Source organism: Pipistrellus kuhlii, unplaced genomic scaffold (genome assembly GCF_014108245.1).
Source record: "Pipistrellus kuhlii isolate mPipKuh1 unplaced genomic scaffold, mPipKuh1.p scaffold_m20_p_3, whole genome shotgun sequence".
In the NCBI taxonomy this organism is placed as follows: domain Eukaryota; kingdom Metazoa; phylum Chordata; class Mammalia; order Chiroptera; family Vespertilionidae; genus Pipistrellus; species Pipistrellus kuhlii.
In genome coordinates, this window is record NW_023425529.1 from 1,277,315 (window position 1) to 1,301,886 (window position 24,572).

Genomic DNA, 24,572 nt, shown 5'->3' on the forward strand with positions numbered 1-24,572 from the left:
TTGACACAACTAGACAGTCAGGAACAACAAGACAGAGACACCCCACTACGGGGGAGGGGGCGGGGGCGGGGTCTTAGCAGCATTTCTTCTTGAAAGAAAAGAAAAAAAAAAAACGCACCCTGAATGACACTGCTTTTTTTTTCTGAGCCTGTCTCCCGGGCTGTGGGGCCCTCAGAGGCCTGAGCGCCCTCTCCACGCTACTCCAAACCCTGGGGAGACACCAAAGAGTAGGGGTGCTGGTGCCCAGCAGGACCGTCGGCCCAGGGCGGGTCCGGCCTGAGTCCGAAGCACCAGGCCAAAAGCTCTGTCTGGGCCCCAGCCCGCACGTTAGCACTTTCTGGAAGTCATATGCTCTCGGTAAAAAAAATAAATATATATATATATGTCTGTCTCTCTATATATGTGCATATATATATATACAGGTATCTGCACGGGGAGGACCGCCAGCCGGCCGAGGGCGGGCCCTGCCTGGCCGCAGCCCACCCAGACTGGCTCCGGGGCGCCGGGTGGCCGGACACTGGGGGCCCCCTGCGGACGGAGTCCAGGCTGGGACCAGTACCGCTGTCTGCCCCTGGCCCCTGAGGTAACCGGTGAGACGGAGGGCTGGGCCCCGCGGCCCTCATCTCTTCCTCTTGCTGGCGGCGTCGGCGGGCTGCAGCTCCCCGGGGGGCCGGGCGGGGCCCCGGGGGTCCTTGCCGTGATCGGCGGCCCAGGAGGGGCTCCGGGCCAGGCCGCCGAGGGGCCCGGGGCCGCGGGGGCGGCCGGTGGGGCCGGCGGCCAGGCTGCTGGTGCTGCTGAACCTCCTGGCGGGCGGCAGCCCCGAGGGCGCGGGCGGCGGGCAGAAGAGCGAGGTGAGCGAGAGGCTGCTGAGCGTCTCCGAGTGCTCGCTGCCCCCGCCCCCGCCGCCCGCGCCCCGGCCCCCCGCGCCCTCCTCGTCCGAGGGGTCCATGGAGTCGTGGTGCGTGCAGCCCGGGCTGGTGGAGCCGCCGCTGCTGTGGCTGCGCTGGTGCAACCCCAGCCCGCGCCGGCCGGCCGGGCCGCGGCCCCGCAGGCTCCCGCGGCCGGAGGCGGGGGACAGGCCGGCCCGCGGGCCCGGGGCGGGGGCGGGCGGCCCCAGGGCGCGCCGGGGGCTGTCGCTCAGCGTCAGGCTGTCCTCCAGCGTGGTCTGCAGGCTGCCCGCCGAGCTGCTGCGGCTGGCCTCCAGCGACGTGTCGCTCCCGGTGGCCTGCGGGAGACGCAGGGGGTGGGGAACCGGCCGGTGTGCCCCCACCCTGCTCCTCCCTCACCTGCTCCTCCAGGCAGGAAGTGCCTTCCCACCCCGCACACCCAGCACCCCCTGCTGCTCCCCTCCCAGCCACTGCCCCCTGGAGCTTCTAGGTGGCTCTCCCCACCCGCTCTCTGGGCCCCAGAGGCTGCCCCATGGCCTGCCTGCTCAGACCCGGTCAGTCTCTGGCCTGAGGGTCCTGCCCGCCCCCCACCCCCCACTCCACTCACGTGCTGCCTGGAAAGCCCATCCAGAGACCCCCGTGCTCCCATCTCCCCACACCCCCCCTTGTGCTCCACCCCTCCACCCCCGCACCCTTGTGCCCCCACCTCAGGGCCCTCCCAGACCCCCACCTGACTCCCAGCCCCTGCTCCCACCACAGACCCCTCTCCTGTGCAACGTCCTCCTCAGTGTGTGTCGCTACCAAACAGACTACAGACGCTTTATCTACTGATCACGGCATTCCGTCTCCTCCCGCCCCTCCCGGCACACACACTGAGCCCCATGTGGGCCCGGGCAGGGACATGCACCGTGGAGCCGCCTCGCCGGCTCCTGAGGGAGCCGATGCCTGGAGGAGCCCCGGACCCAGCCCCGCCTCCACCACACTGCGAGCCCTGGGGGGGCCGCCTTACCTGCCGGAGGAGGGTGCAGTTGACGCTGGGTGACCGCAGGGACGCCCAGGAGCCCTGCAGGGCGATCTTGGGGAGGGCCCCGGCCCCAGCGCCCCTCTCCGGCCCCTTCTGGCCGGAGGACACGGCGGGATGGAAGAACTCGGAGGGCATGGGCAGCAGCGGGCTGGCGGCCTCCGGGGAGAAGGGGCTGGAAGGTGCCGCTGGGGAGGGAGGAGAGGGAGCTGGGGGGCCGGCTCAGGCTGGCGGGCCCCTGAGGGTGTGCGGCTCTGGGCCAATCTCCCTCTCTGAGCCTCAGTGTCCCCACAGTAAGCCTGCCCGTGTGCCTCCTGGGAGGACAGGCACAGGCACGGGCACAGGCACGGGGCCCAGTGGACTCGGCACAAGGACCCTGGATCCTGCCTGAGGGGTGGAGAGGAGGTTGTAAGATCAGAGGCAGCCCAGTCCCAGGGGCACAGCAGAGGTTCTGAGCGCCACCCCCAGGCCCGGCTGGACCCTCTGGGACAGCAGCAGGTGGGCACGGCACTGCACGGGCTGAGCAGACAGAAGCTGCTGGGCCCGCCTGGGCCGCTCCCCTGGAGCTGGAGAGGGGCCAGGCGGGGGGGCGGGAGCATGCGGGCGGGGCGGCGGGGCTGGCAGTGGCCTCTGCCCACAGCCCCCTCCGCCAGTGCCTTCTCGGGCGAGGGGGGTGGGGGTGTGAATGAACTGGGGAGTATGTAACCACGGTGGCCGGGCAGCTTGCACATCCCAGGTGCAGGGACTTCTACGCCATCTTATTATTGAAGGGAAAGACAGGCGAAGGGGTAACTAAAGGGAAGTGAGAATGGCCCTCGGGCACTGTGCCCTGGCTTGTGGTTCAGGAAGTCTGGGGTCTCAGCACCCACGCCGCCACGCCCAGCCCAGAAGCCACTGGTTTTAGGGTGAGACCTCGGGGAAAGCCACTGCTCCCCCAGCTCCTGGGAGACGCTCAGTGCCAGGCCTCCCGGAAGAGCGCTGAGGTGAGCTCGGGGTCTTAGGGGCCCCTCTTCTGCTGGGCGGGTCTCTCTGACCCCCTCCTCATCCCCCGCCGGGAGCCCAGGCTCCTGTCCCCCTCCGAGAGGACTCGAGGTGACAGTGGGCCCCCGTGAGGGACAGGCCAGCTCAGGGCTCTGTCCCGGTGCCCACAGCTGAGCCCGGAGCCCGCAGCACAAACACGGGATGCCAAGGGCAGGGCCGGTGGGTCCATGTCAGGACCTTTGACAAAAGTGCTGCCTCCCGCAGGGGCCTCAGCCAGGAACCGAACCCACAACCTCGCTAGGCACGTGCCCTGACCGGGATCGAACCCGCAACCTTTTGGCGTATGGGGTGACAACACTCCAAGCAACTGAGCCACCTGGCCGGGTCCTGGGTATAATTTCTAACTCATCTCTAAGTAGCAGTTGACCCTCGATCTTTTACTGTTGTCGTATCAGACCTGGGGTTCCTAGCTTTGATGGCCAGTTATTTATCTAGTTCTCTCTCGACTCTATAGAATAGCCTGGGGAGGGGGGGGGGGGACTGAGGGAGGAACTCAGCCAGCTGCCTCGGAGGTGGCCACTGAGACCAGGGCTGCAGGGAGCTGGTGCGGGCCGACCCGTCCCTCACCTTGGCCGCCCTCGTGCTTCAGCCAGGAGCGGACGGGGCCGAAGGGGACGGCCTCCATCTCGCACAGGAGGCTCTCCGGGCCCGCGGAGACGGCCGTGTTGGACAAGGGGAAGAAGCACTCGCCCAGGTCCCCCACGCGGATGGGCTCGGCCGGGTCCGGCTCGCCCTGCGGGGAACGGAGGCAGAGGGTCAGGACGGAGGCAGACGGTTAGGAGGGAGGCAGACGGTCAGGAGGGAGGCAGACGGGTTAGGACGGAGGCAGACGGGTTAGGACGGAGGCAGACGGGTTAGGACGGAGGCAGACGGGTCAGGACGGAGGCAGACGGTTAGGAGGAAGGCAGACCGTTAGGACGGAGGCAGATGGTTAGGACGGAGGCAGACGGGTTAGGAGGGAGGCAGAGGAGTTAGGAGGGAGGCAGAGGGGTTAGGACGGAGGCAGACCGTTAGGACGGAGGCAGATGGTTAGGACGGAGGCAGACGGGTCAGGACGGAGGCAGAGGGTCAGGACAGAGGCAGACAGTTAGGACGGAGGCAGATGGTTAGGAGGGAGGCAGAGGGGTTAGGACGGAGGCAGACGATTAGGACGGAGGCAGACGGTGAGGACGGAGGCAGAGGGTCAGGATGGAGGCAGAGGGGTTAGGAGGGAGGCAGACCCTTAGGACGGAGGCAGACGGTGAGGACGGAGGCAGACGGTGAGGACGGAGGCAGAGGGGTTAGGACGGAGGCAGACGGTTAGGATGGAGGCAGACGGTTAGGAGGGAGGCAGACGGTCAGGACAGAGGCAGAGGGTCAGGACAGAGGCAGACAGGACGGAGGCAGACGGTTAGGATGGAGGCAGATCATTAAGACGGAGGCAGACGGGTCAGGACGGAGGCAGATGGTGAGGACGGAGGCAGAGGGGTTAGGACGGAGCAGACGGTGAGGACGGAGGCAGACGATTAGGACGGAGGCAGACGGTGAGGACGGAGGCAGATGGTGAGGACGGAGGCAGAGGGGTTAGGAGGACGGTGGAGGAGGAGCTGGGCCAGGCCCACGGCACTGCCTTCCTGCCTCAGCCGCGGTGCTCTGCCGGGACCGCTCCCCATGCCTGGTACGGCCTTCTCCGCCCCCTGTCCACCCGGCCGGCCATCCGCACCTTCCAAACCCAGGGGGAAGGGCCCCACCTTTAGGAAGCCTCTCTGATGTCCCAGGCAGGTCACGGCTCGCTCCCCTCCTGACACTGAGGTCCCTAAGGGCAGCCGAGGGTCCCCGGATGCTGTGCGGGGGGCCCTGGCTGAACTTAGCTGCTGTGTGACTTCAGGTGAATCTCTCCACCTCTCTGAGCCCCGCCGCCCTCCTCTGACCAACAAGAGCTGAGAGCCTGGTGCACAAAAGCTGCCCAGGAGCCCACAGGGCTGCTCACCTTGCTGTCCGTAGGGCGGAGCGGGCAGGCTGGGGGGTCCTCGAGACTCAGGTCATCGCCCAGCAGGATGGACAAGGACTTGTCTGAGTTCAGGGAGAAGGCTTCCGTCTCGGCCAGCTGCACCTGCACGGAGAGGTGGCGGCCTCGGGTCACCCATGGGGCGGGGACTGGCATGGCCAGTCCCCCAGAGGGACACAGGATGGTGGTCAGAGAGGCGCAGAGGTCTGGTGAGCATGGATGGCATGCCAACCCAGGGATGGGGAAGGGGATGGCGATGGGGGCGGGGGTGGGAGACACAGTGGCATCACATTCAGTGAAGTGCCAGGCCCGGGCAGGGCCCAGGACGGGGGACTTGCCCGGAGCTGGGAGCTCCTAAGCTGGCCCACTGGCTGGCCCCAGACCAAGTGGCCCTGGAGGCTGGCCAGCGTGCGTCAGGGCAGGGTCCGTGCAGAGCTGCGCTCTCACCTCCTGCCTGTCGTGGCAGCCCCGGCAGCCGGCCGGGGAGGCGTAGTGGTGGAAGACGGACCCCGACAGGTTGTCGATGATGGTCAGCTCCCCCTCCACCGAGTCCTTGATGATTAAAGAGACGCTGTCCAGCCACAGGTTCTCCTAGGCGGACAGGGCGGGTGGGGACGGCGGGATTATCACGGGTGGAGCCTGCGGGGGGCGGGGCACAGCTGCCCTGGTCCCTCTGCGCCTGTGACACCTGAGGCCTGGACCCGGCCCCTCGTCACGGGGTCCCTCAGAGCGGAGCAGGGGGGCCCCAAAGGACGGGAGTCCCTGCCCACCTGGGCCGGAGAGTAGCAGTGCGGGCACAGGGGGCCCTCGGGGTCTCCCCCTCCGCCGGGCGGCCGCGGGCCGGGCCCCAGGCCTTGGGCCATCTCCAGCTCCAGCTCGGCGTCCATCTCGGCGTCCTCCTGGGCCTCCTTGTTGCTGTCGTCCAGGTGCTTCATGAGCACGGCCACCACCACGTTGATGAGCACGAACTGGGCGGTGAGCACGAAGCTGACGAAGTAGAGCGGCGACACGAACTGCAGGCTGCTCAGGCAGCTGCGCTCGTCGTGCGTGCAGTCCCGCAGCGTGTCCTGCGGGCGGGCGGGCGGGCGGCGGCCGTGAGGACCGGGGTCGCGGCTCAGCCCTCCCCTCTGTCTCCCGGAGCCCGCCCCGCCCACCCTGGGCCAGAGCCGGGGCCTCCGTGGGGTGACGGGCAGGGCAGGGAACGCCAGGGCCCGGCATACGGTGGAGCGGTGACCGTGGCCCCTGCCCCGGGCTCTGGGCCCCCGGTCCCCTCTGGCCCTCGGGGAGTCATGTCCCCTAGCATGTGAGCCCGGACCTGCACCTCCCTGTGCTTCTGGGCCCCAGGCAGGTCCCTGGCTGCTTGGGGCCTCGCCCTCACCCCCTCCCGAGAACGATGGGCGCTGGGCAGGCAGAGGGCCGGGAGGCCTGGCCGCCGGGACTGCCAGCAGCACCCTGGCTCTCGCACATGGCCCAGTCTGCCCCAGTACCTTCATGATGCCGTTCCAGTTGTCGCCAGTGGAGACCTGGAAGAGCGTGAGGAAGGCCATGCCGAAGTTCTCGAAGGTGGCGTGCCGGCTCATGCCCTCGCACGGGTTGTCCTCGTTGCAGACTGAAAGGAGAGGCGGTCAGCCGGCCCGCTGCAGAGCCTGCCAGCCTCCCCTCGGAATCCCCACTACAGCCCTGGGGCAGGGGGGTGCCCCTTGCCCTGCCCACATGGGGAGACCAGGGCTCAGGGAGGCGGCACCCAGGCTGGGCTCAGGCTCGGGTGAGCCTGGCTCCTCCCCCATCCCAAGTATCAGTGCCAGAGGGAGAGGATGGGGTGGGCCGGCCCCCGTGGGAGCCCTGCTTTCTGGAGCTGGCCCTGTGTGGCCCTGGCCCGGGATGGGCACTGGCCAGTGGGCTCGGAGGGGACAGCCCCCAAGGTCAGACAGCTTGGGGCTCAGATGGGCACCTGCAGCATAGGCCTGGGGTGTGCAGGAGGCCCCGGACTGGCTCTCCCCAAAGCTCCTCCTCACACGGGAAGGGGTGGGTGTGGATGGCGGAGGGCCTCCGATCCCCCCCCCCCCATGGCCTGCTGTTGGGGCTTCTCCCCAATACAAGACCCTGACGTGCCCGGCTGGCGTGGCTCGGGGGTTGAGTGTTGACCTGTCAACCAGGAGGTCATGGTTCGATTCCTGCTCAGGGCACAAGCTCAGGTTGCAGGCTCAACCCCCAGTGTGGGACGCGCAGGAGGCAGCCGATCCATGACTCTCTCTCATCACTGATGGTTCTCTCTCTCTCACCCTCTCCCTTCTCTATGAAATCAATAAAAATATGTATTTTTTAAAAGACTCTGATGTGACAGTCTCAGGGGCCTCTCAGGCCTCCCCCCAAAGGCCCTCCTCCCCCCTCCCAGGCTGCCCCGCTCACCCAGCTTCCCGAAGAGCTCCACGCCCAGGGCGGCGTAGATGAAGAAGAGCAGCATGAAGAGGAGGCCCAGGTTGCCCACCTGTGGAGACGGCAGGTGGGCTGGACTGGGCCCTGGTGCGGGGCGGGCGCGGGGGGCCGGCGGGGGCGTGGGGGGTTGGTGAGGGTCAGAGGAGGCTGCAAGGCCTGGGAAGGGTTGGGGTGCGGGCCAGCAGGCCCCAGTTAAAGGGCCAGTCTGAGGGTCAGGGCTCTGTGTCCATGGCTGCCACCCCACAGGACCTCCCGGAGGGCAGGCGCCCAGTGCAGGGCACAGACAATGATGATAAAATGCTTGGGCAGCCTCACTGTCAGCAGCCGGATCCAAGCATTTCATATTCATTAGTCCCCGCATCCACCCGCCTGTCCATAAACTCTCTTTTACCCCCATCCTTCAGGTTGAGAAAGAAACAAGCCGAGAGGCGGAATACCTTGCCCAGGGTCACGTCACTAACACAGAGTGGGCTGGAGATGCAAAGCCAGCCCCCGGGGCCCCAGGGTCCATGAACACAATGGCTACTCCCATATACCTGTGTGTGGGGCTAGGGCCATCCCCTGGGCGAATACAGAGAGGAGGAGAAGGGTGTCTCAGCAACAACACCTCCTCCTCCAGGAAGCCTGCCTGGATTTCCTGGGGTGCAGTCTAACAGTGTGAGTGTAACTGGTGTGTCCCTGCCACGGTCTGCCCCCCCGCTCCGGAAAGCTCCTGAGAGCAGGAACATGGCCACGGAGAGGAGTGGGCTTGGGAATCCTGCAGAGCGGTGGGCCCCAGGCGCATCCTGCATGCCCAGCCAGCCCTGTCCCACGGCTCCTGTGGGAGGAACGTGTCCCAGATTCCAAACCTGCTTCAGATCTGCCTGTGTGCTAGCGACCGCTTTTAACTACGGATAAGATGAGGCTCCTGCCTTAAGAATGAACTGACTCCCAGGCCCCTCCGAAGGCCTGCAGGAATAAGTCTGGAGACGTTTGCATTAATTGCTGAAAAGGAAACCGCGTTCATCACGGCCTCCTAATGCTTCTTTGCTCCAGAGGAGGGTTCCCTCCCGCGCTGCTCCACAATCGCCCCAACAGCGTCTGACTAATTAAGCGGCGCTCATTCATTAACCGAACGAGCACCCAGTGAGCACCTGGGAGGCAGCGTGCGCGGCCCTGGCAGCGGGGAGGGTGCGGGAGTGGCCGGGGCCCTGGGCTCAGCTCCCCGCCTCACCCTCTGTCAGTCCTCCCCTCCTCCCTCAGCATCTCCCAGAGCTTGTATGGCTGCAGCTGCCTCTGCACCCGCCTCCCTGCCTCCAGCCTCTCCCTCCATTCCATCTTACTCGGAGTCGCCAGAGCAACCTTCTAAAAGGGTAAGGCCATGCCTGGCCAGTGTGGCTCAGTGGTAGAGTGTCAGCCTATGAACCAGGAGGTCACGGTTCGATTCCCGATCAGGGCACGTGCCCCGCGCAGGGCGGGGGGGGGGGGGGGGGGGGGGGGGGGGGGGGCGAGTGAAGGAGGCACCTGATCGATGATTCGCTGTCATCATTGATGTTTCTCTACTTCTCCCCCTCCTCTCTGAAAGCCATAAAAAATATATATTATAAAAAAAAAAAATAGCGGAGACCGGTTTGGCTCAATGGATAGAGCGTCGGCTTGGGGACTGAAAGGTCCCGGGTTCGATTCCGGTCAAGGGCATGTACCTTGGTTGCAGGCATATCCCCAGTAGGGGGTGTGCAAGAGGCGGCTGATCGATGACTCTCTCTCATCGATGTTTCTAGTTCTCTAGCTCTCTCCCTTCCTCTCTGTACAAAATCAATAAAATATATTTAAAAAAATAATAAAAATAAAATAAAATAAAATAAAAAAATAGCCCTGTCTGGTTTGGCTCAGTGGATAGAGCATCAGCCTGATCAGCCTGGGGACTGAAAGGTCCCGGGTTCGATTCTGGTCAAGGGCATGTACCTTGGTTGCGGGCACATCCCCAGCAGGAGGCAGCTGATCGATGTTTCTCTCTCATTGATGTTTCTAACTCTCAATCCCTCTCCCTTCCTCTCTGTAAAAAATCAATAAAAAAAATTTTTTTTTAATAAAATAGGGGAGGGGAGGGAGGTATGGGGGAGATAAGAGATCAACCAAAGGACTTGTATGCATGCATAAAAGCATAACCAATGGATGCAAAACTCTGGGGAGGGAGGGCATGTATGGGGGTGGGGGGCAATGGTAAGATATGTACACATATAATACCTTAATTTTAAAATGAAAAAAATATATAAAATATATAAAAATAAACAAAAGGGCGAGACTTCCCTCGTCTAGAACCTCCTGTGGTACCCACTGCCCGAGTTTGCTGTCCTGGCATCCAAGGCCCTGCAGACGCCCTCCCAGCCTGACCATCCGCGGGAGACAGACCCGCCTGCACATTCTGTTCCTGCTGCAGGAGTGACCCTCTCTCTGTCGGAGACTGGCAAATGCTTCCTCCCCGCCCCTCAGAGCCCAGCTCACCAGTCACCTCCCCTGAGGAGCCTTCCCTGATGCCTCTTTCCCCTGCGCAGGAGGAAAGGGGCTAAAGTTTAATTCCTACAGCACTTTGCAGAGAACCGAGGCAATGTCCAGGGCCAGCTCACAGATCTGAAGGGTGAGCCGGTGGCCATGCCACGTGGTAGCTGGCACTTGCGTCTCTTAAAGTGCTGATATGACTGTAATTACTATTGAGCCAGGGACCACCTGGGCACCTTCCTGTGCCCTGCGCCAACTCAGGGTTGGTCTGGGGAAGCACCCAAGGTTACCCAGGGGTCAGAAAAGGGGGGAGGGGGAGGGAAGAAGGCCAGTCTAGCTGGGGGCACACACCACCCCTCCCCATTCCTAGCAGACTCTCGTACAGCATGTCTTAGGACCCTGGCCCCATTCCTTTCCCGTTGGCAAGGACACCAAGGCAGGAGACGTTGAGTCGCATGCCCAGGGCTTCACAGGGGACGAAGCTTTGATCTCAGGCGGGGTGATGAGTCTGGACTCCACCCACTTCCCGCCCACCCGCACACCCCGCAAGCCCAGCATGCACCCCGTCTTCCATGTGGCAAGTCTTTGGAAGAGGTTCAGTGTTGGGGAAACACACACATCTCTTTGCGCGAATGCCCCTGCTTTCAACCCAGACCTGGCGAGAGTCGTGCTGCTTTCCCTTTGCAACTGGGCCGCTGGGAAGCTCAGACCAAACTGGAGAACAGAACTCGCTAACGTGCTTAGCCCGGGTCACTGCGGGCATGAGCTGTGCTCCCACCTGCCCTGCGCTGCTCATCTCTCAGCCTCACTGCAGCGTGCTGTGTCTGTGCCTTTATCCACTGAGCTAAACCGGTCAGGACATGTGTCTGTGCCTTTTACTGTAAGATGCCTGGGGTTCCTTACGACTGGATGAGTCATAACGAATAAACGAGTGTGCACGAGGTGCACCTCAGAGCAGGGACCACCCGGCATCGGGCGTGGGGAAAGGGGAGGGAGAAGGGGAGCCATAAGTAGTCAGGGCAGCAGGGGAGGGGAAGACTGGAATCTCAGACTTCCCAGGACGATGAAAGATGACCCCTCTATGGCCCCGACCCCCATCTCCCTCCCACTGGCCAATGGGATCGTTCCCTAGGATCTGTACCCACATCAGGGTCTCATGCTGCCCCCTTCTAGAATCTTAAAAAAGAACCTTCTGTCCACATCACCACCTCTTTCTGCCGAGCCACCCTACAAGGTCAAGCCCAAAGTCCTCTGACCCCTTCCCCAATGTCCAGTCGGTGTCAGGCCCCTTCCTTCTCCCCAGCACAGTGCCAGCCCCTTATCACACCGCCTGCAGCATCCGTCTTCCCCGCCAGCCCGCTGACGCCTCCGGGCAGAATGTGGGTCCCCCAGGGCCAGCTCGGGGCCTGGTAAAGAGGGGGGTTGGCGAGTGCTTGGTGACGTCGGCAAAGAAGAGGCAAGACGCCTGCTCCGTCTCACAGTCCCCGCACACACTGCTTCTTTGGAGACAGGTTCTTGCTGGCTCCGGGCAGGTTCAGGGAGAAGGGGAGTCAGGGCCCGCCCCCCAGGGCCCAGCATGGCACCAGCCGCAGGCTGGAGGGGCCGCCGGAGGCCGAGGCTCTTACCTGGGGCAGAGCCTGCACCACCGTGTCCAGCAGCGCCCGCATGCCCGTGGCCATCTTCAGCAGCTTCAGCACTGTGGGCGAGACCAGCGGCCGCTCAGCCTGGGCCGTGGCCGGGCGTGTGCACGCGTGTAAACGCCACAGCACGTGGCTGAGTGGAGTGTGGCGCCAGGCGTAGACGAGGGCGTGAAAGAGCCCGAGAGGAGGGCCCGCCAGGGGGAGGCCAGGGATAGTGTGTGTGAGGGGAAAGCGTGAGCGGGACTCCCTAGTTCACCGCGATGAGGAGAAATGACCACCAGTGAGTGCCCGCTCTTCCTGAGCTAAAGAGGCCACCCCCTGGGGACCCGGAGCCACAGCGGGCGCAGGGGCGAGTGAGGCGCCGCGCACACGCGGAGGCGGCTCTGAAAGAGTGTGGGGACAGCCTGGGGCGGCCGGGGTCTGGGGAAGAAAGGGGCTTTAAGAAGCTGGTGTTGGAGAACCGGGCCGCATGGGTCGTGGTGCGGTGAGGAGGGGGCGCCGTGTGCTGTACGAAACAGCCCGTGGACGTGGGCACCTGAGTGCATGTTGGCTGTGAGCTCCTCCTGGCTTCTGCTCTCCCTGCTCAGCAGGAAGCCCATCGTGCCCAGTCTCCTCCCCCATCGCCCAGTCCCCTCCCCCATCGCCCAGTCCTCTCCCCTATTGCCCAGTCTTCTTCCCCATCGTGCCCAGTCCCCTCCCCCATCACACAGTCCCCTCCCCCATCGCCCAGTCCTCTCCCCTATTGCCCAGTCTTCTTCCCCATCGTGCCCAGTCCCCTCCCCCATCATGCCCAGTTCCCTCCCCCATCGCCCAGTCCCCTCCCCCATTGTGTCCAGTTCCCCCCCCATGGTGCCCAATCCCCTTCCCCATCGTGCCCAGTCCCCTCCCCCATCGTGCCTAGTTCCCTCCCCCATCGCCCAGTCCCCTCCCCCATTATGCCCAGTCCCCTCCTCCATGGTGCCCAGTCCCCTCCCCCATCACCCAGTCCCCTCCCCATCGTGCCCAGTCCCCTCCCCCATCGTGCTCAGTCTCCTCTCCCATGATGCCCAGTCCCCTCCCCCATGATGCCCAGTCCCCTCCCCCATCGCCCAGTCCCCTCCCCCATGATGCCCAGTCCCCTCCCCCATCATGCCCAGTGCCATCCCCCATGGTGCCCAGTCCCCTCCCCCGCGGCCCCCGCTCTCACCCCGGGCGATGCGCAGAACCCGCATGATGCGGATGATGGTGGGGTTGATGGGCAGGGCTGCGTTGATCTCAATCTCCTCCAGCGTGATGCCCATGACCGACAGCAGCACGATGGCCAGGTCCAGCTGGTTCCACCTGCTCGGGGCACAGGAGGGCAGGAGGGGGAAGCAACGTGAGACTCACTAGTTCAGACACCCTCAGTTCGCAGGAGGTCCCAGCTCTCCGCCCTCCTGCTGTGGCTGGCAGCCACCCTTCCACTTGCCCTCCAGACCCCGCCGGGTCCAGCTCCCTCTCTGCCCTCAGCCTCCAGATCCTCCAGCAAGAGGCTCACCAGGCGAAATAAATACCTTTGGCCTCCTGCAGGGGGGAAGAAATGGACTCTGACTTCTGCCGTAAATCCTGAGCCCCTGCTCCCTCGGTGTGGCCAAGGGCTAGTCTGGCAAGCCCTCCGAACCCTGTTTGCTCCCTGAGAGAGGAGCCCGGGGCTGTGCAGGACCATGGAGCTGTGATGAGGAGACTCGGCACAGGTGGTGCCCTATCGACTTCCTGTTCAGGGCTGCAGGCAGCACCCAGGGGCCCTGGTCATCAGTGCCCAGACACCTATTGGTTCCGCGCCTCTAGCTGCCCCAGGCTTCCCCAGGGATCAGGCCTGCTTCCCGATTCTGCAGCCCCTTCAGTGCTGCTACAGCCTGGCCCAGCTGCTCACCGGTCCTTGAAGAAGCGCCGCAGACCAAATGCCACCAGCTTCAGCACGGCCTCCAGCACAAAGACGGTGGTGAAAAAGTAGTTGCAGTACTTGAGGGCTATCTCCAGGGACTGTGGGGAGGGGGGAGGTCAAAGAGAAGCATGATCCACGCCCCAGAACCTGCCCCTCCCTCCATCTTCCTCTAGTCAGAAAGTCTCCGCCTTTTAAGAGGAGAATTTAATCCATTCACCTTTAGTGCAATGACCTATGTGTCTACTTTTACTCCTTCCATCTTACATAATGCGCACTATTTCTTTCACTGCTTATTTCCTTTTCTTTCTCTCTGCTGGTCTGGTCCAGGTACCCCTCTTTGGAAGCAGTGTTGGTTAATAGTTAGGGGTCATGTTTAAGAACCAGACAGCCTAGATTTGAATCCTGGCTCAGCACTTACTCCTTGTTCACTATGACTTTTGGGCAACTCACTTGACCTCTGGGAGTTAGATTTTCAATCTGTAAACTGGGGATGATAACAGTACCTTACCTCATAAAGTTGCTGTGAAAATTAAATGAGCTAATAGCCCTGTGCCAGGCAGGATTATAAATTTAAATACTTGGTAAATGTGAGCTATTATTACTCCATTTCTTCATGATAATGTGGAAGTTCCTTCCTGCCAATGGTTGCCTTCCTTTCCTCTGAGTGCATAACATTCCTCTGCTATCATCTATACTAATTAAAGGGTAATATGCTAATTAGACTGGGTCCATCGGCCATCTTTTGGACCTCCAACTTCTTTCTGGACAAAGCCATGGTGGTGAGGCCGAGGCAGAGGCAGTTATGGGAGATCAGATAGGCAGGGGAGAACAGTTAGGAGTGAGATCAGGTTGGCAGGGGGTTGGGGGCAATTGGGCTGACAGGGGAGGAGAGTTGGGGGCAATCTAGCCTGCAGGGGAGGGCAGTTGGGGGTGACCAGGCCAGCAGGGGAGGGCAGTTAGGAGCATTAGGCAGGCAGGCAGGTGAGTGGTTAAGATCCAGTGGTCTTGGATTGCGAGAGGGATGTAGAGATTGGGCCTAAACCGGCAGTTGGACATCCCCGAGGGGTTCCGGATTGGAGAGGGTGCATGCCGGGCTGAGGGCCAACATGCCCCACACTGTGTACACGAATTTTGCGCACTGGGCCTCTAGCTTAAAATAAGATACTAACCCCTCACCTGGAGACTGCTCCCCTCTTCTTCCTCCATCTCTGATAAGAAGCTTTTCGGATACACCTGCCCCTACAAGCCCCACACACGCCCCTCATGTACACTGCCTGCAACTAGCTAGGAGCTGGTCACCCTCCCCCACCTCTGTGCTTGCCCCCAACAGCCCTGCTACCTGAAATGCCCCCCTCCCCAGGCTCCATGTGCCCAGGCAGTAGTGGGGGCCACCTGGCCGTCATTGAACACAAATCAAAGTCCTGGCTCCACTGCTTCCTGCTGACTAATTGGGCAACATGTTTTCTCTCCCTGAGCCTCGGTTTGTCCGACTACAAAACCGGGAGGAAGTCCCCTCCCCCACTTTAAGGTTGCTACGAGGATGAGAGTTAAAACCGGCAGCATGCCTTGCAGGAAGTCCTAGGAAACACACCCTGGCCACTGCTACCTGTATTCAAGGTGGGGCCCAGTGTCCCCTTCCCCCCACCAGACATCAGAGACCCTCCCCTCTGGCCCTGCTCTCTCAGTCACCAGTCCTCCCAGGCCGAGAGCTCCCTGGGCACAGGGTCCAGCCTGGGCGACTCCAATCCTGCCCCACCCTGTCCCAGGGCAGGTCCTGCTGAGGGCCTCTCCCCATGAAACCTCAGGCCCCATCGGGGGGCAGGACTGGCACTCACCATCGGCTGGTTGTAGTGTTCCAGGGACATGGTGACCACGTTGAGGCAGATGACGAAGGTGATGAAGATGTCCAGGTAGTGGCTGGTGCACATGGAGTGGATGAGCAGCCGGGTGGGGCAGTAGGTGGCGTAGTAGGGCAGCCTCTGGGCCTCTGCCAGGGGTGGCACAGGGGTGTGGCACAGGCCACAGAGGGTGGCCAAGGCGGGCACAGAACAAGTGGAGGGAGAGGCAGAGGGGGGAGAGGAAGCAAGGAGGAGAGGTGTCAGTCCACCCAGGCCCTGGGAGTCAGGCCTAGGCCCCTCCCCCCAGCCACGGGGCCACAAGGGAAACGGGTCAGATGTGGGGGTACGTGGCAAAGAGAGCAGGACACGGGTCTCTCCGTCCTCCCCCAAAGTGCCCATGGCAGGGGCTCAGCGCCGGGCATCCAGGCTCTGCCTTTGCCCTCTGCCTGGACGGAGACACCTGGCTGGCATGGGTACCACCATCTGATTCCAGGTGGACACAGATGGGGCTCAGGTCACCTGGACAGGCAGACTCTGGGCAAGGGGCCGGGCCAGGGGCGCAGGGGCCGGACCCTCTGTCCCTTCCAGCTCCAAGGCCAGAGGCTGGTGTGGGACTCAGGCCTCAGCCCGCCCAGGAGGACCAGCGGCCGGCGGTGGGGGCAAAGGAGGCCCGGGCGGGGGTCCCCACCCCCGGGAGCCCCCGCTCACTCCGGCGCTTCTTCTCCAGGCGCCGCAGCCGCTTCTCCTCGCGGCGCCGCGCCTCCTCGGCCTCCTGGTGCTGCCGGCACTTGTGGAAGTTCTCCACCACCACGCCCACGAACATGTTGAGCACGAAGAAGCTGACGATGAGCAGGAAGGAGATGAAGTAGAGCAGCATCCAGGGGTTGTGGTTGGGCACGGGCTGCAGGGAGCCAGAGGGGCTGAGGCAGGCTGACCGGGCACCAGGGGCTGCGGTGGGGGAGGGGGCGCCCTACCATGCTGAGCCTCCGTGCAGCTGAGATACAACAGAGCCGGCCTCCCAGGGGGCCGTGCGGTCTGAAGGAGGATGCAGAGGAAGTGCCCACCCTGGCCTGGCACAAGTAAGGTGCTCAGCAAAGACAGCCCCTCCCCTTCCCTGCTCCAGCTGCTGCCTCCTGGACACATGTCCACCCGTCTCCTTCCTTTCACCCACCCACCATCCACCCACTTATTAATCTGTCCACCCACCATCCACCCACCTATTCATCTACCCATCCATCCACTTATTCATTCATCCATCCACACATCCATCTATTCACCCATCCACCCACCCATTCATTCATCCATCCATCCACCCACCCATCCATCCATCCACCCATCCACCCATCCATCCACCCACAACACATCCACCTATTCACCCATCCACCCACCCATCCATCCACCCATCTATTCATTCACCCATCCATCCACTTATTCATCCATCCATCCACACATCCATCTATTCACCCATCCACCCACCCATTCATTCATCCATCCATCCACCCACCCACCCATCCACCCACCCATCCACCCACCCATCCATCTACCCACCCATCCACCCACCCATTCACCCATCCATCCATCCATCCATCCACCCACCCATCCACCCACCCACCCATCCACCTATCCATCCACCTATCCATTTGTCCACCCACCCATCCATCCATCCATCCACCCAATATCCACCTATCCATCCACCCATCCATTTACCCACCCACCTACTCTTCCATCCATCTATTCACTTATTCATCCATCCGTCCACTTATTCATCTGTCTACCCATCATCCATCCACCTATCTATCCATCCAACCATCCATCCACCCACTTATTCATCCTTCCAGAAATAAGGCAGCCAGCAGGGGGGAAACATCCCTTGTGGAGTCCATGTGTGTAGCGGGGTTGGGAGGCGGGGGAGGGGAGTTAGGGTGGTGAATGAATGGAGAAGTACAGGAAGATGCCCCCAAGTGCTCTCATTCCCTACTCTGCCCCTAAAGGGGCCCCTACTCCCGGGGGAAACTCAAGAGCAAGAGCTCAGACTTCCCCTCGGGCCCAGCCTCCTCCCTGATCCCTTCCACCTTCTTCATTCTCAAATCCATCCCCCCAGCAGCCCACAAGAAGCCCCACAGGCAAGCCCGGCGCTGCCACTCCCTGGCTCTAATGCCTTCTCTGGCTCCCACTGCTCCCAGCTGAACGCCGGCCCTGCCATGCCGGACACCCAGTCCTGCTTGCCTCCTCCACACCTCCTGCCATTCTCCCCACACTTCCTACTCCGGAACCTCTTCTCAGGACTCCCTGAATGTGTCACTCTCTTGCCTCAGGCTGCACCTACTGTCCCCTCGGCTGGCTCAGCCCCTCTCCGCCCGCCAGGCCCTGCACCCCTCCAGGCCTGGCCAGCTTGGCGGGCTGTCCCTACAGAGCAAATGGAGCAATGACGTTCACTCCCCAAGGGGTGGCTCTGCTGGGGGAGGATTGAGGCCAGGATGGGGAGGGGTAGGCCTCGCTGACAGGGGGAGACGCTGGGGCTGTGGGTCTTGCTGACACCGATTTCAGATCACTGGGCCCCAAAACCGCCTCGCCCCTGCCCTGCTGCCCCGCTGCCCCGGCCCAGCCACCCCCACCTGCTGGTCCACGGCGACAGCATCCAGACCGTTGTACATGATGTTCACCCAGCCATCCTTGGAGGCCAGGACGAAGAGGGACATCAGGGCCTGGCAGACATGGGGAGGGGAGGGGACAGAGGTGATGGGTCGCAGAGGGTCGCGGACCAGCGGAGACTGCCCGGCAGTCACACACCTCCGGAGCCTCCTCTCCCCAACCCGCCTCCCCCCAACCTGCCTCCCCCCTGCTCCACCCGATGCTTCCGCCACACCGTTCATCTGTCGCAGCCCAGGGCCCGGGCCAAGAAATGAGGTTCTGGGATGGATGGGTCTCCTGCCGGCACCGGCCCTCCTGCTGTCGCTGTCCCTCCACCCCCCAGGGTGACAGGTGGGGGGAGGGGCTCACCTGGCCCAGGTTGTCGAAGTTGTACTTGTGATGGACCCAGCGGTAGTTGGCGGCCATGCAGTCGGAGCGGTTGGTGATGTTGCGGGTGTCCACGCCCAGACAGTGGTAGAACTTGCCCTTGAAGAGCTGCAGGGAGGGGCGCAGGGTGAGCGGCCTCCCATGGTGGGGGGGGGGGGGGTGCCACTCAGAACAGGGGCTGCTCCTCAGGAGACACCTCCTCTGTGCACAGCCCGGCCAAGCACTCAGCCACACCATTGCCCCAAGTCCCCCCCAGGAAGGGGCGCTCTCTCATCCCCTCTCGCAGAGGAGGAGACGGAGGCCCAGGGGCGGCAGGTAATGTCCTCAAAGTCACTGAGGTTTAGGAAGTGGCAGAGTCGAGGTTCACACCCTTGTTTGTCTGCTTCCTGGGCTCTGCACAGGCCCGACACCAGACCCCAGTGCCTGTGCCCAAGATCCAGGCGGGGACCCCACGGGAGAAGATGCCTGCATATCCCCAGGGGAGAGAGACACAAGCCTCCTCCGTGTCGGCGCCACTGTCCACTCCAGCCCCTCCTGCCCAGGTGGCTCCCCTGTGGCTCTCTCAGCAACCCCAAAGAATGCCTGTGCCCAGGCTCCTCGCCGGCTACAGCCCAAAGGCAGGGCCCGGTGAGGAGCGTTCGGGCCTCGGGGCTCAGACACGCAGGAAACAGGAAGGGTCTCAGCAGCCGCTCAGACCCCAGAGGGCCCGGGCCACTGGGGCCACCCCCATCACCCACCTTATGACCAAACCCATTCACGCCCCGAGGCCCATCTCATTCCTGGGCGGGGCTCCAGCCCAAAGCCCACACCAGCTCCAGGCCCTGCTGTGTCATGGCCCCCATGGCCCCGATCCCGGAGACACCAGCCCCGGCTCCTTCACTGCCCTCCCAAGTGCTTCCCGTCTGACCAGCCCACCATCGCTCATCTCTACTCCAGTCATAGCTCCCGGCTCACCTCCACGTGTGCCCATCCTCCCCTGAACCACCCCCAACACACCTGTCCCAATCACCCTTCTTCACGGCCCAGTGCAAAGGGCACCTCCTCAGGGTGCTTCTCCCTCTGTCCCCAGCCCAGCCCCCCGCTCCTGTGTAGCTCGGACCCTGTGATCCAATTTACCCAGCCTGCCTTGCATCAACCACGTCTGTCTCCCTCTGGGACGGGGAACTCACTGCTGACGAGGACGTGCTGCTCCACCAGGGCCCCAAGCCCCCGGGTCGGAGGAGCTGAGCGGGACTGAGGAGCCTGTATGCCCACCTGACAGCTGGCACCCCTCACCTGCACCCCCAGGATGCCGAAGATGATGAAGAAGGCGCAGCAGATGAGGACGATGTTGCCGATGGGCTTAAGGGAGGAGATGAGCGTCTCCACCACCAGCTTCAGGCCCGGGGCCCGGCTGATGACCCTGCAGGCGGGGAGGGACCGGGGCACGGTCAGCCTCAGCCAGGTGGGAGGCGGCCCGGGCCGCCCAGAGTCACCAGATCTGTGAGCACAGCAGGCACTGCGCGGGGGGGCCGCCTTCATCCCCAGTCTTCACACACATACACACACACACACACACACCCATACCCACACACACACACACACACACACACACACACATACACACACTTGCACACACACACACACACACACACATACCCACCCACCCCCCCACACACACATATACACACACTTGCACACGCACACACATATATACACACATGCACACACATATATACACACATACACATACACACACATAGACACACACACACACACACACACGTGCACTCCCTCAGCCTGATGCCTGGCCCTGCTCAGCTAGTGCTGGGCACAGGCCAGCCGAGGACTATGGGTAGGGAGGACTATGGGTAGGGAGGGCAAGAGACCCCAGGCCCGCCCCCGAACACGGGGGGCTCCTCACCGCAGGGGCCGCAGGGTGCGCAAGAGCCGCAGCACCCGGAGGACCCCCAGGATCTTGGCGCCGCCGGCCGAGGCCAGGGATACCACAATGTCGATGATGGACACGAAGACCAGGAAGCCGTCCAGCACGTTCCAGCTGCTGCGCAGGTACGCCTGCTCCCCGAAGTACAGGCCCAGCGAGACCACCTGGCGGGCGACGGGCAGGTCACCTGCCTCGGCCGGAGAGCCGGGCTGAGGGGAGTCAGGGGAGGAGCTGCAGGGGACACACGCTCAGCAGATGGGTGGTGGGCAGGCCCTGGCAGGTCTGGGCGCATGAAGCAGCCCCACAGTCTGTTCTGGTCCACTCCCCCCTCACATCTGCAAACCCAGTTCCAAGCCTCCAGCAGGCACCCCCCTTGCACTGCAGACATCTCCTTGCGTTCGCCTTTCCGGCAGTTGTGACGTCCTGGAGAGCAGGACGTGGCTGGCTCCCCTCTCCCCGCAACCCGGGTCACGCTAGCCCAGCGCTGGTACCAAGGGGGTGGTTCTCTGGGCCCCTAAGGGCTGCTGCTGGCCAGCAGGTGAGTGACCGCCAGGGGAGGGCGGGCCACGGGGTGGGAGGGTCCCAGGTGAGGACGGGGGCTACCTTGAGGGTCATCTCGCCCACGAAGATGGCCGTGAAGATGTAGTTGGACACGGTGAGGAATATGCGTTCCTGGAAGAGCAGGAGACACCATGGGCCTGGGCTCCAGGACTGCCCGGCCCCCCTGCCTCCGGCCAGCGGGCATTCGGGGAGGCCACGCCACAATCCCAGGAGAGGCCCCTCCCGGGGACAAGCTCCCTGCCACACCTTCCTCCGCAGTGTCCATAGCCACCGCGCTGAGGGCTCCTAGTCCCCCCTGGCCCTACCCCCCGCCCCACAGCAGGCCCACGGCCCGCCCCTCAGCCTGGCCCCGGCCCTGCCCGCAGACCCGGCCACTCACAGTGCTGCCGGCCTCGATCTGGGGCCGCTCCAGGGCAATGGTGATGCAGTTGAGAAAGATGAAGGCCAGGACGACGTAGTCGAAGAGCTTGTGGGCGATGATGGTCTGGCACAGGACCCGGAACCTGAGCAGAGAGGGCGGGGCCGTGAGGGTGGGTGCGCCCCTCACCCCCCACGGGAGGCGGGCAAAGGGCTGAGGCCCAGGGATGGCCTAGAGCCGTGGCCGGCAAACTCATCCGTCAACAGAGCCAAATAACAACAGTACAAGATTGACATTGCTTTTGAGAGCCGACGTCTGCGCACGGACCACAAAGTTTCAGTCGCACTGTATGTGCGCACCTGCATGTGGTATTTTGTGGAAGAGCCACACTCCAGGGGCCAAAGAGCTGTATGTGGCTCAAGAGCCGCAGTTTGCCGACCAGGGGCCTATATAGGACACTGACCCTTCTTTTCTCCACCCACCCCACAGGTGGCCATTCACATCTGCTCAGGGCGCCCACTGGGAGCCGCCTCCCAACCACACCCCCACGGCCTCCGGGTGAAGGGCACCCTCCTCGCCCTGCCCTCCGCCACGCGGACACACCTTGCCTGGTGCCCCAAGCTTCTGCCCAGACCTTCCCTTGGGCTGCTCCCTCCTGGTCCAGCCTCCACCTCCTCACAGCCCTGCCCCCTACAGATGCCCCTGCACATCCTCCCCTGCAGGAAGCCCTGATGCCCCTCCCGACGGCAGCGCCGGCTACGTGAGCATCTGCCCCCTCTGGTGCCAGCGCCGGGCTGGCCTGGACGGAAGTCCCCATCCAAACACAGGGCAGAGGCCCTCTGAGGAGCAGGCCCCGCCCTCCATGGCCCTCCCTGCTCTGTGGGACTCTCTCCCTCGACCTTTCACCCCGGCCCATCTCCTGGGCCCAGCGGCCCACCTGTTCTCCGGGGAGAAGAGGAAGACGGACCAGTCCTCCCGCAGCTCGCACCAGTCCGGCTTGTACGCGTCAATCATCTTGCGAACCCGGAAGCACAGGGTCTGGCCGGGAGAGGAGGGCGGGCTGGTCAGCGCTACCCAGAGCTGCCCGTCTCTGCCCTCTCAGCCATTCAGCAGACGGGTGTCTCCGGGCAACCTCTGAACTCTCCCAGGAAGATCAGAGCCCACACCTCGCCCATGGCAGCAGGAGGGCGTCTCTCCCAGGGCTGGGCCCACCTCAGCTTGGCCACCTCCCTGAAGCCCTGCCCCCTGGCCCTGCCCCTGAGGCCCTCCTCCTCCAGCCCTGCCCCCCCCCCCCCCCCCCCCCCCCCCCCCCCCCGTCTCCCCTCTTTCTGTCCCCTGGCCCTGCCCCTGAGGCCCTCCTCCTCCAGCCCTGCCCCCGCCCCCGTCCCCCCTCTTTCTGTCCCCTGGCCCTGCCCCTGAGGCCCTCCTCCTCCAGCCCTGCCCCCCCCCCCGTCCCCCCTCTTTCTGTCCCCTGGCCCTGCCCCTGAGGCCCTCCTCCTCCAGCCCTGCCCCCCCCCCCCGTCCCCCCTCTTTCTGTCCCCTGGCCCTGCCCCTGAGGCCCTCCTCCTCCAGCCCTGCCCCTCTCCCTGTCCCCCCTCTTTCTGTCCCCTGGCCTTGCCCGTGAGGCCCTCCTCCTCCAGCCCTGCCCCCTCCGGGTCCCCCCTCTTTCTGTCCCCTGGCCCTGCCCCTTAGGCCCTCCAGCCCGGGCCCCTACTTTTTCTGTCCGGGGACCTTCTCCCGGCCCCCGGCCCCGCCAACTCACGTAGTCCACCTCCTCTTCATCTTCCCCGTGGTCCCGGCGGCCCCCCATCTGCGTGAAGACCTCCTTGGCGAGGTGGGGCATCCTGCCATTGCAGTCCTCGTGCCCGGGGCCCAGGCCGGCCGCCCTCCAGGCCGCCCGGGGGCGGGGGCCCACCGGGGGCCCCAGCTCGGCCAGGTCCAGCGAGCCCCGGGTGTCCAGGGACAGCGTCCGGCGGTGGCGGCGGTGGTGGTGGTGCAGGTGGTGGCGGGGGGCCGGGCGGGGGCCGGGGTGGGCGTGGCAGACGTGCGGGGTGTGCGGGGGCGCGGGCCGCGGCGGCCCCTCGTCCCGGACGCCCTCGCCGGCCCGGGCCCCGCGCTCGGCAGCCAGCAGGGCTTCGTGCTCCGCGGACGGCGGCCTGTGCTTGAGGCTGTTCCAGCTGGAGCGGCGGCTGGCCCAGGCCCCACTGCGGCCCCAGGGCCCGTAGCAGGAGCTCCGGGAGCTGGACTGGGAGGAGCCGGGCGCCCGTCAGCCCCGCGGCCCTGGCGGGGGCCCTAAAGGGGCCGTGGGCCTGGCCAGGGGGTGGCAGAACCAGCGGGACTCCGGGGGCCCTCTCCCCGCCCGGCCTCGCACCCCCTGCACCCGTGGCCAGGCGGCCGTGCCCACAGTGTGCCCTCGTCTCCTCCTGCCAGCTCGTTCCTTTGAAAAGGGCCATTTTCCTCTTTACAGGCAAGGAAACTGAGGCCCAGAGAGGCTGTACCTTCCTGGTGGGGTCTGCCTGCCCCCGAGCTCAGCTCTTTACCCTACACATCCCATTCTCCACACCAGACCCACTGGCCCCACCCCATTCATTCATTCACTCATTCATTCGTTCCTTGCTGTCAGGTCCCACTCTGGCACCTGGAACCCACAAATGCAAGAGGGATCATCCCTGCCTAGTCTGGCTGACCACCCGGTGCCCCAGGCCTGGGCACCAGTTTGAAGGCCCTTCTCCCCAGGGCCCCTCGGCACACCCCGCGGGAGTAGCCATCATAGACACTCCCCCCCTCCCCGCCAGGACTCACCAGGGAGCGCTGGTCGTAGCTCACCCTGCCCAGCGACATGACGCTGCTCTTGCGGGAGCCCAGGGCCACCAGCATGGGGTCCGGCTGCAGCGACAGGCGGGCAGGGGCCGCGGGCCCGGCGGGGCCCAGGTGGCCACACAGAGGGAGGCTGAGGTCCAGGTGCCCGTTGGGTGTCAGAGGAATCGGGCACAGCTTGGGGTCTGGAGCGGGGAGAGGGACACAGAGGGAAGGGCAGACAGAAAGCCGGAACAGGAGCAGAAGAAGATATGAGACAAAGAAGCAGACATGGACGACAAACAGAAACAGGGAGCTGTTCTGGGGAGACCCACTCCACCAGGAAGCCACCACAGGTGCCTCCGCTCTGCCCAGCCTACAGGCTCTCAGCTTATGTTTGTTTGTGTTTATTTTCTCAGCTTATTTTTGGGTGCGTGAAACCCTTGCCTTCCGGGTTCAGGGAAACCACTGAGCTTCACCCAGCATGAGCCCGCCCTGCCATGCCCGCTGTGGAAAGCAAGGCAGAGGCCATCCAGCCCGTTAGTGACCCAGGACATGGCGTGGGCTGGCAGGATTGCCCAACAGGACCAAACCCCGGGCATCCCGAGCCCAAAGCTCTTCTCAACAGGCCACTGACTTTTTAAAAATATATATTTTTGCCAAAACCGGTTTGGCTCTGTGGAT

General features: G+C 63.9%; 1 protein-coding gene across 3 annotated transcripts in view; it reads right to left on the bottom strand.

The window, feature by feature from the left end:
• Positions 1-476: 476 nt before the first annotated feature.
• The window catches only part of CACNA1I (calcium voltage-gated channel subunit alpha1 I), a 96,946-nt gene continuing 72,850 nt past the window's right edge, over positions 477-24,572 (bottom strand). For 2 of the 3 annotated variants that reach the window (XM_045587468.1, XM_036457823.2), the window contains 22 exons: positions 23,895-24,094; positions 22,855-23,337; positions 22,030-22,130; positions 21,114-21,237; positions 20,777-20,845; positions 20,153-20,337; positions 19,525-19,651; positions 18,232-18,357; positions 17,847-17,936; positions 15,940-16,132; positions 15,229-15,380; positions 13,382-13,491; positions 12,677-12,810; positions 11,476-11,546; positions 7,346-7,424; positions 6,424-6,545; positions 5,707-6,003; positions 5,384-5,527; positions 4,919-5,041; positions 3,517-3,682; positions 1,897-2,096; positions 477-1,225 (listed from right to left, as the gene is read on the bottom strand). In XM_045587468.1, coding sequence (XP_045443424.1) covers positions 620-1,225; positions 1,897-2,096; positions 3,517-3,682; positions 4,919-5,041; positions 5,384-5,527; positions 5,707-6,003; positions 6,424-6,545; positions 7,346-7,424; positions 11,476-11,546; positions 12,677-12,810; positions 13,382-13,491; positions 15,229-15,380; positions 15,940-16,132; positions 17,847-17,936; positions 18,232-18,357; positions 19,525-19,651; positions 20,153-20,337; positions 20,777-20,845; positions 21,114-21,237; positions 22,030-22,130; positions 22,855-23,337; positions 23,895-24,094 — 3,902 coding nt within the window. In that variant the 3' untranslated portion in view covers positions 477-619. The remainder of the gene's footprint in view (positions 1,226-1,896; positions 2,097-3,516; positions 3,683-4,918; positions 5,042-5,383; positions 5,528-5,706; positions 6,004-6,423; positions 6,546-7,345; positions 7,425-11,475; positions 11,547-12,676; positions 12,811-13,381; positions 13,492-15,228; positions 15,381-15,939; positions 16,133-17,846; positions 17,937-18,231; positions 18,358-19,524; positions 19,652-20,152; positions 20,338-20,776; positions 20,846-21,113; positions 21,238-22,029; positions 22,131-22,854; positions 23,338-23,894; positions 24,095-24,572) is intronic. The other variant, XM_045587467.1, reaches the window with a different exon arrangement.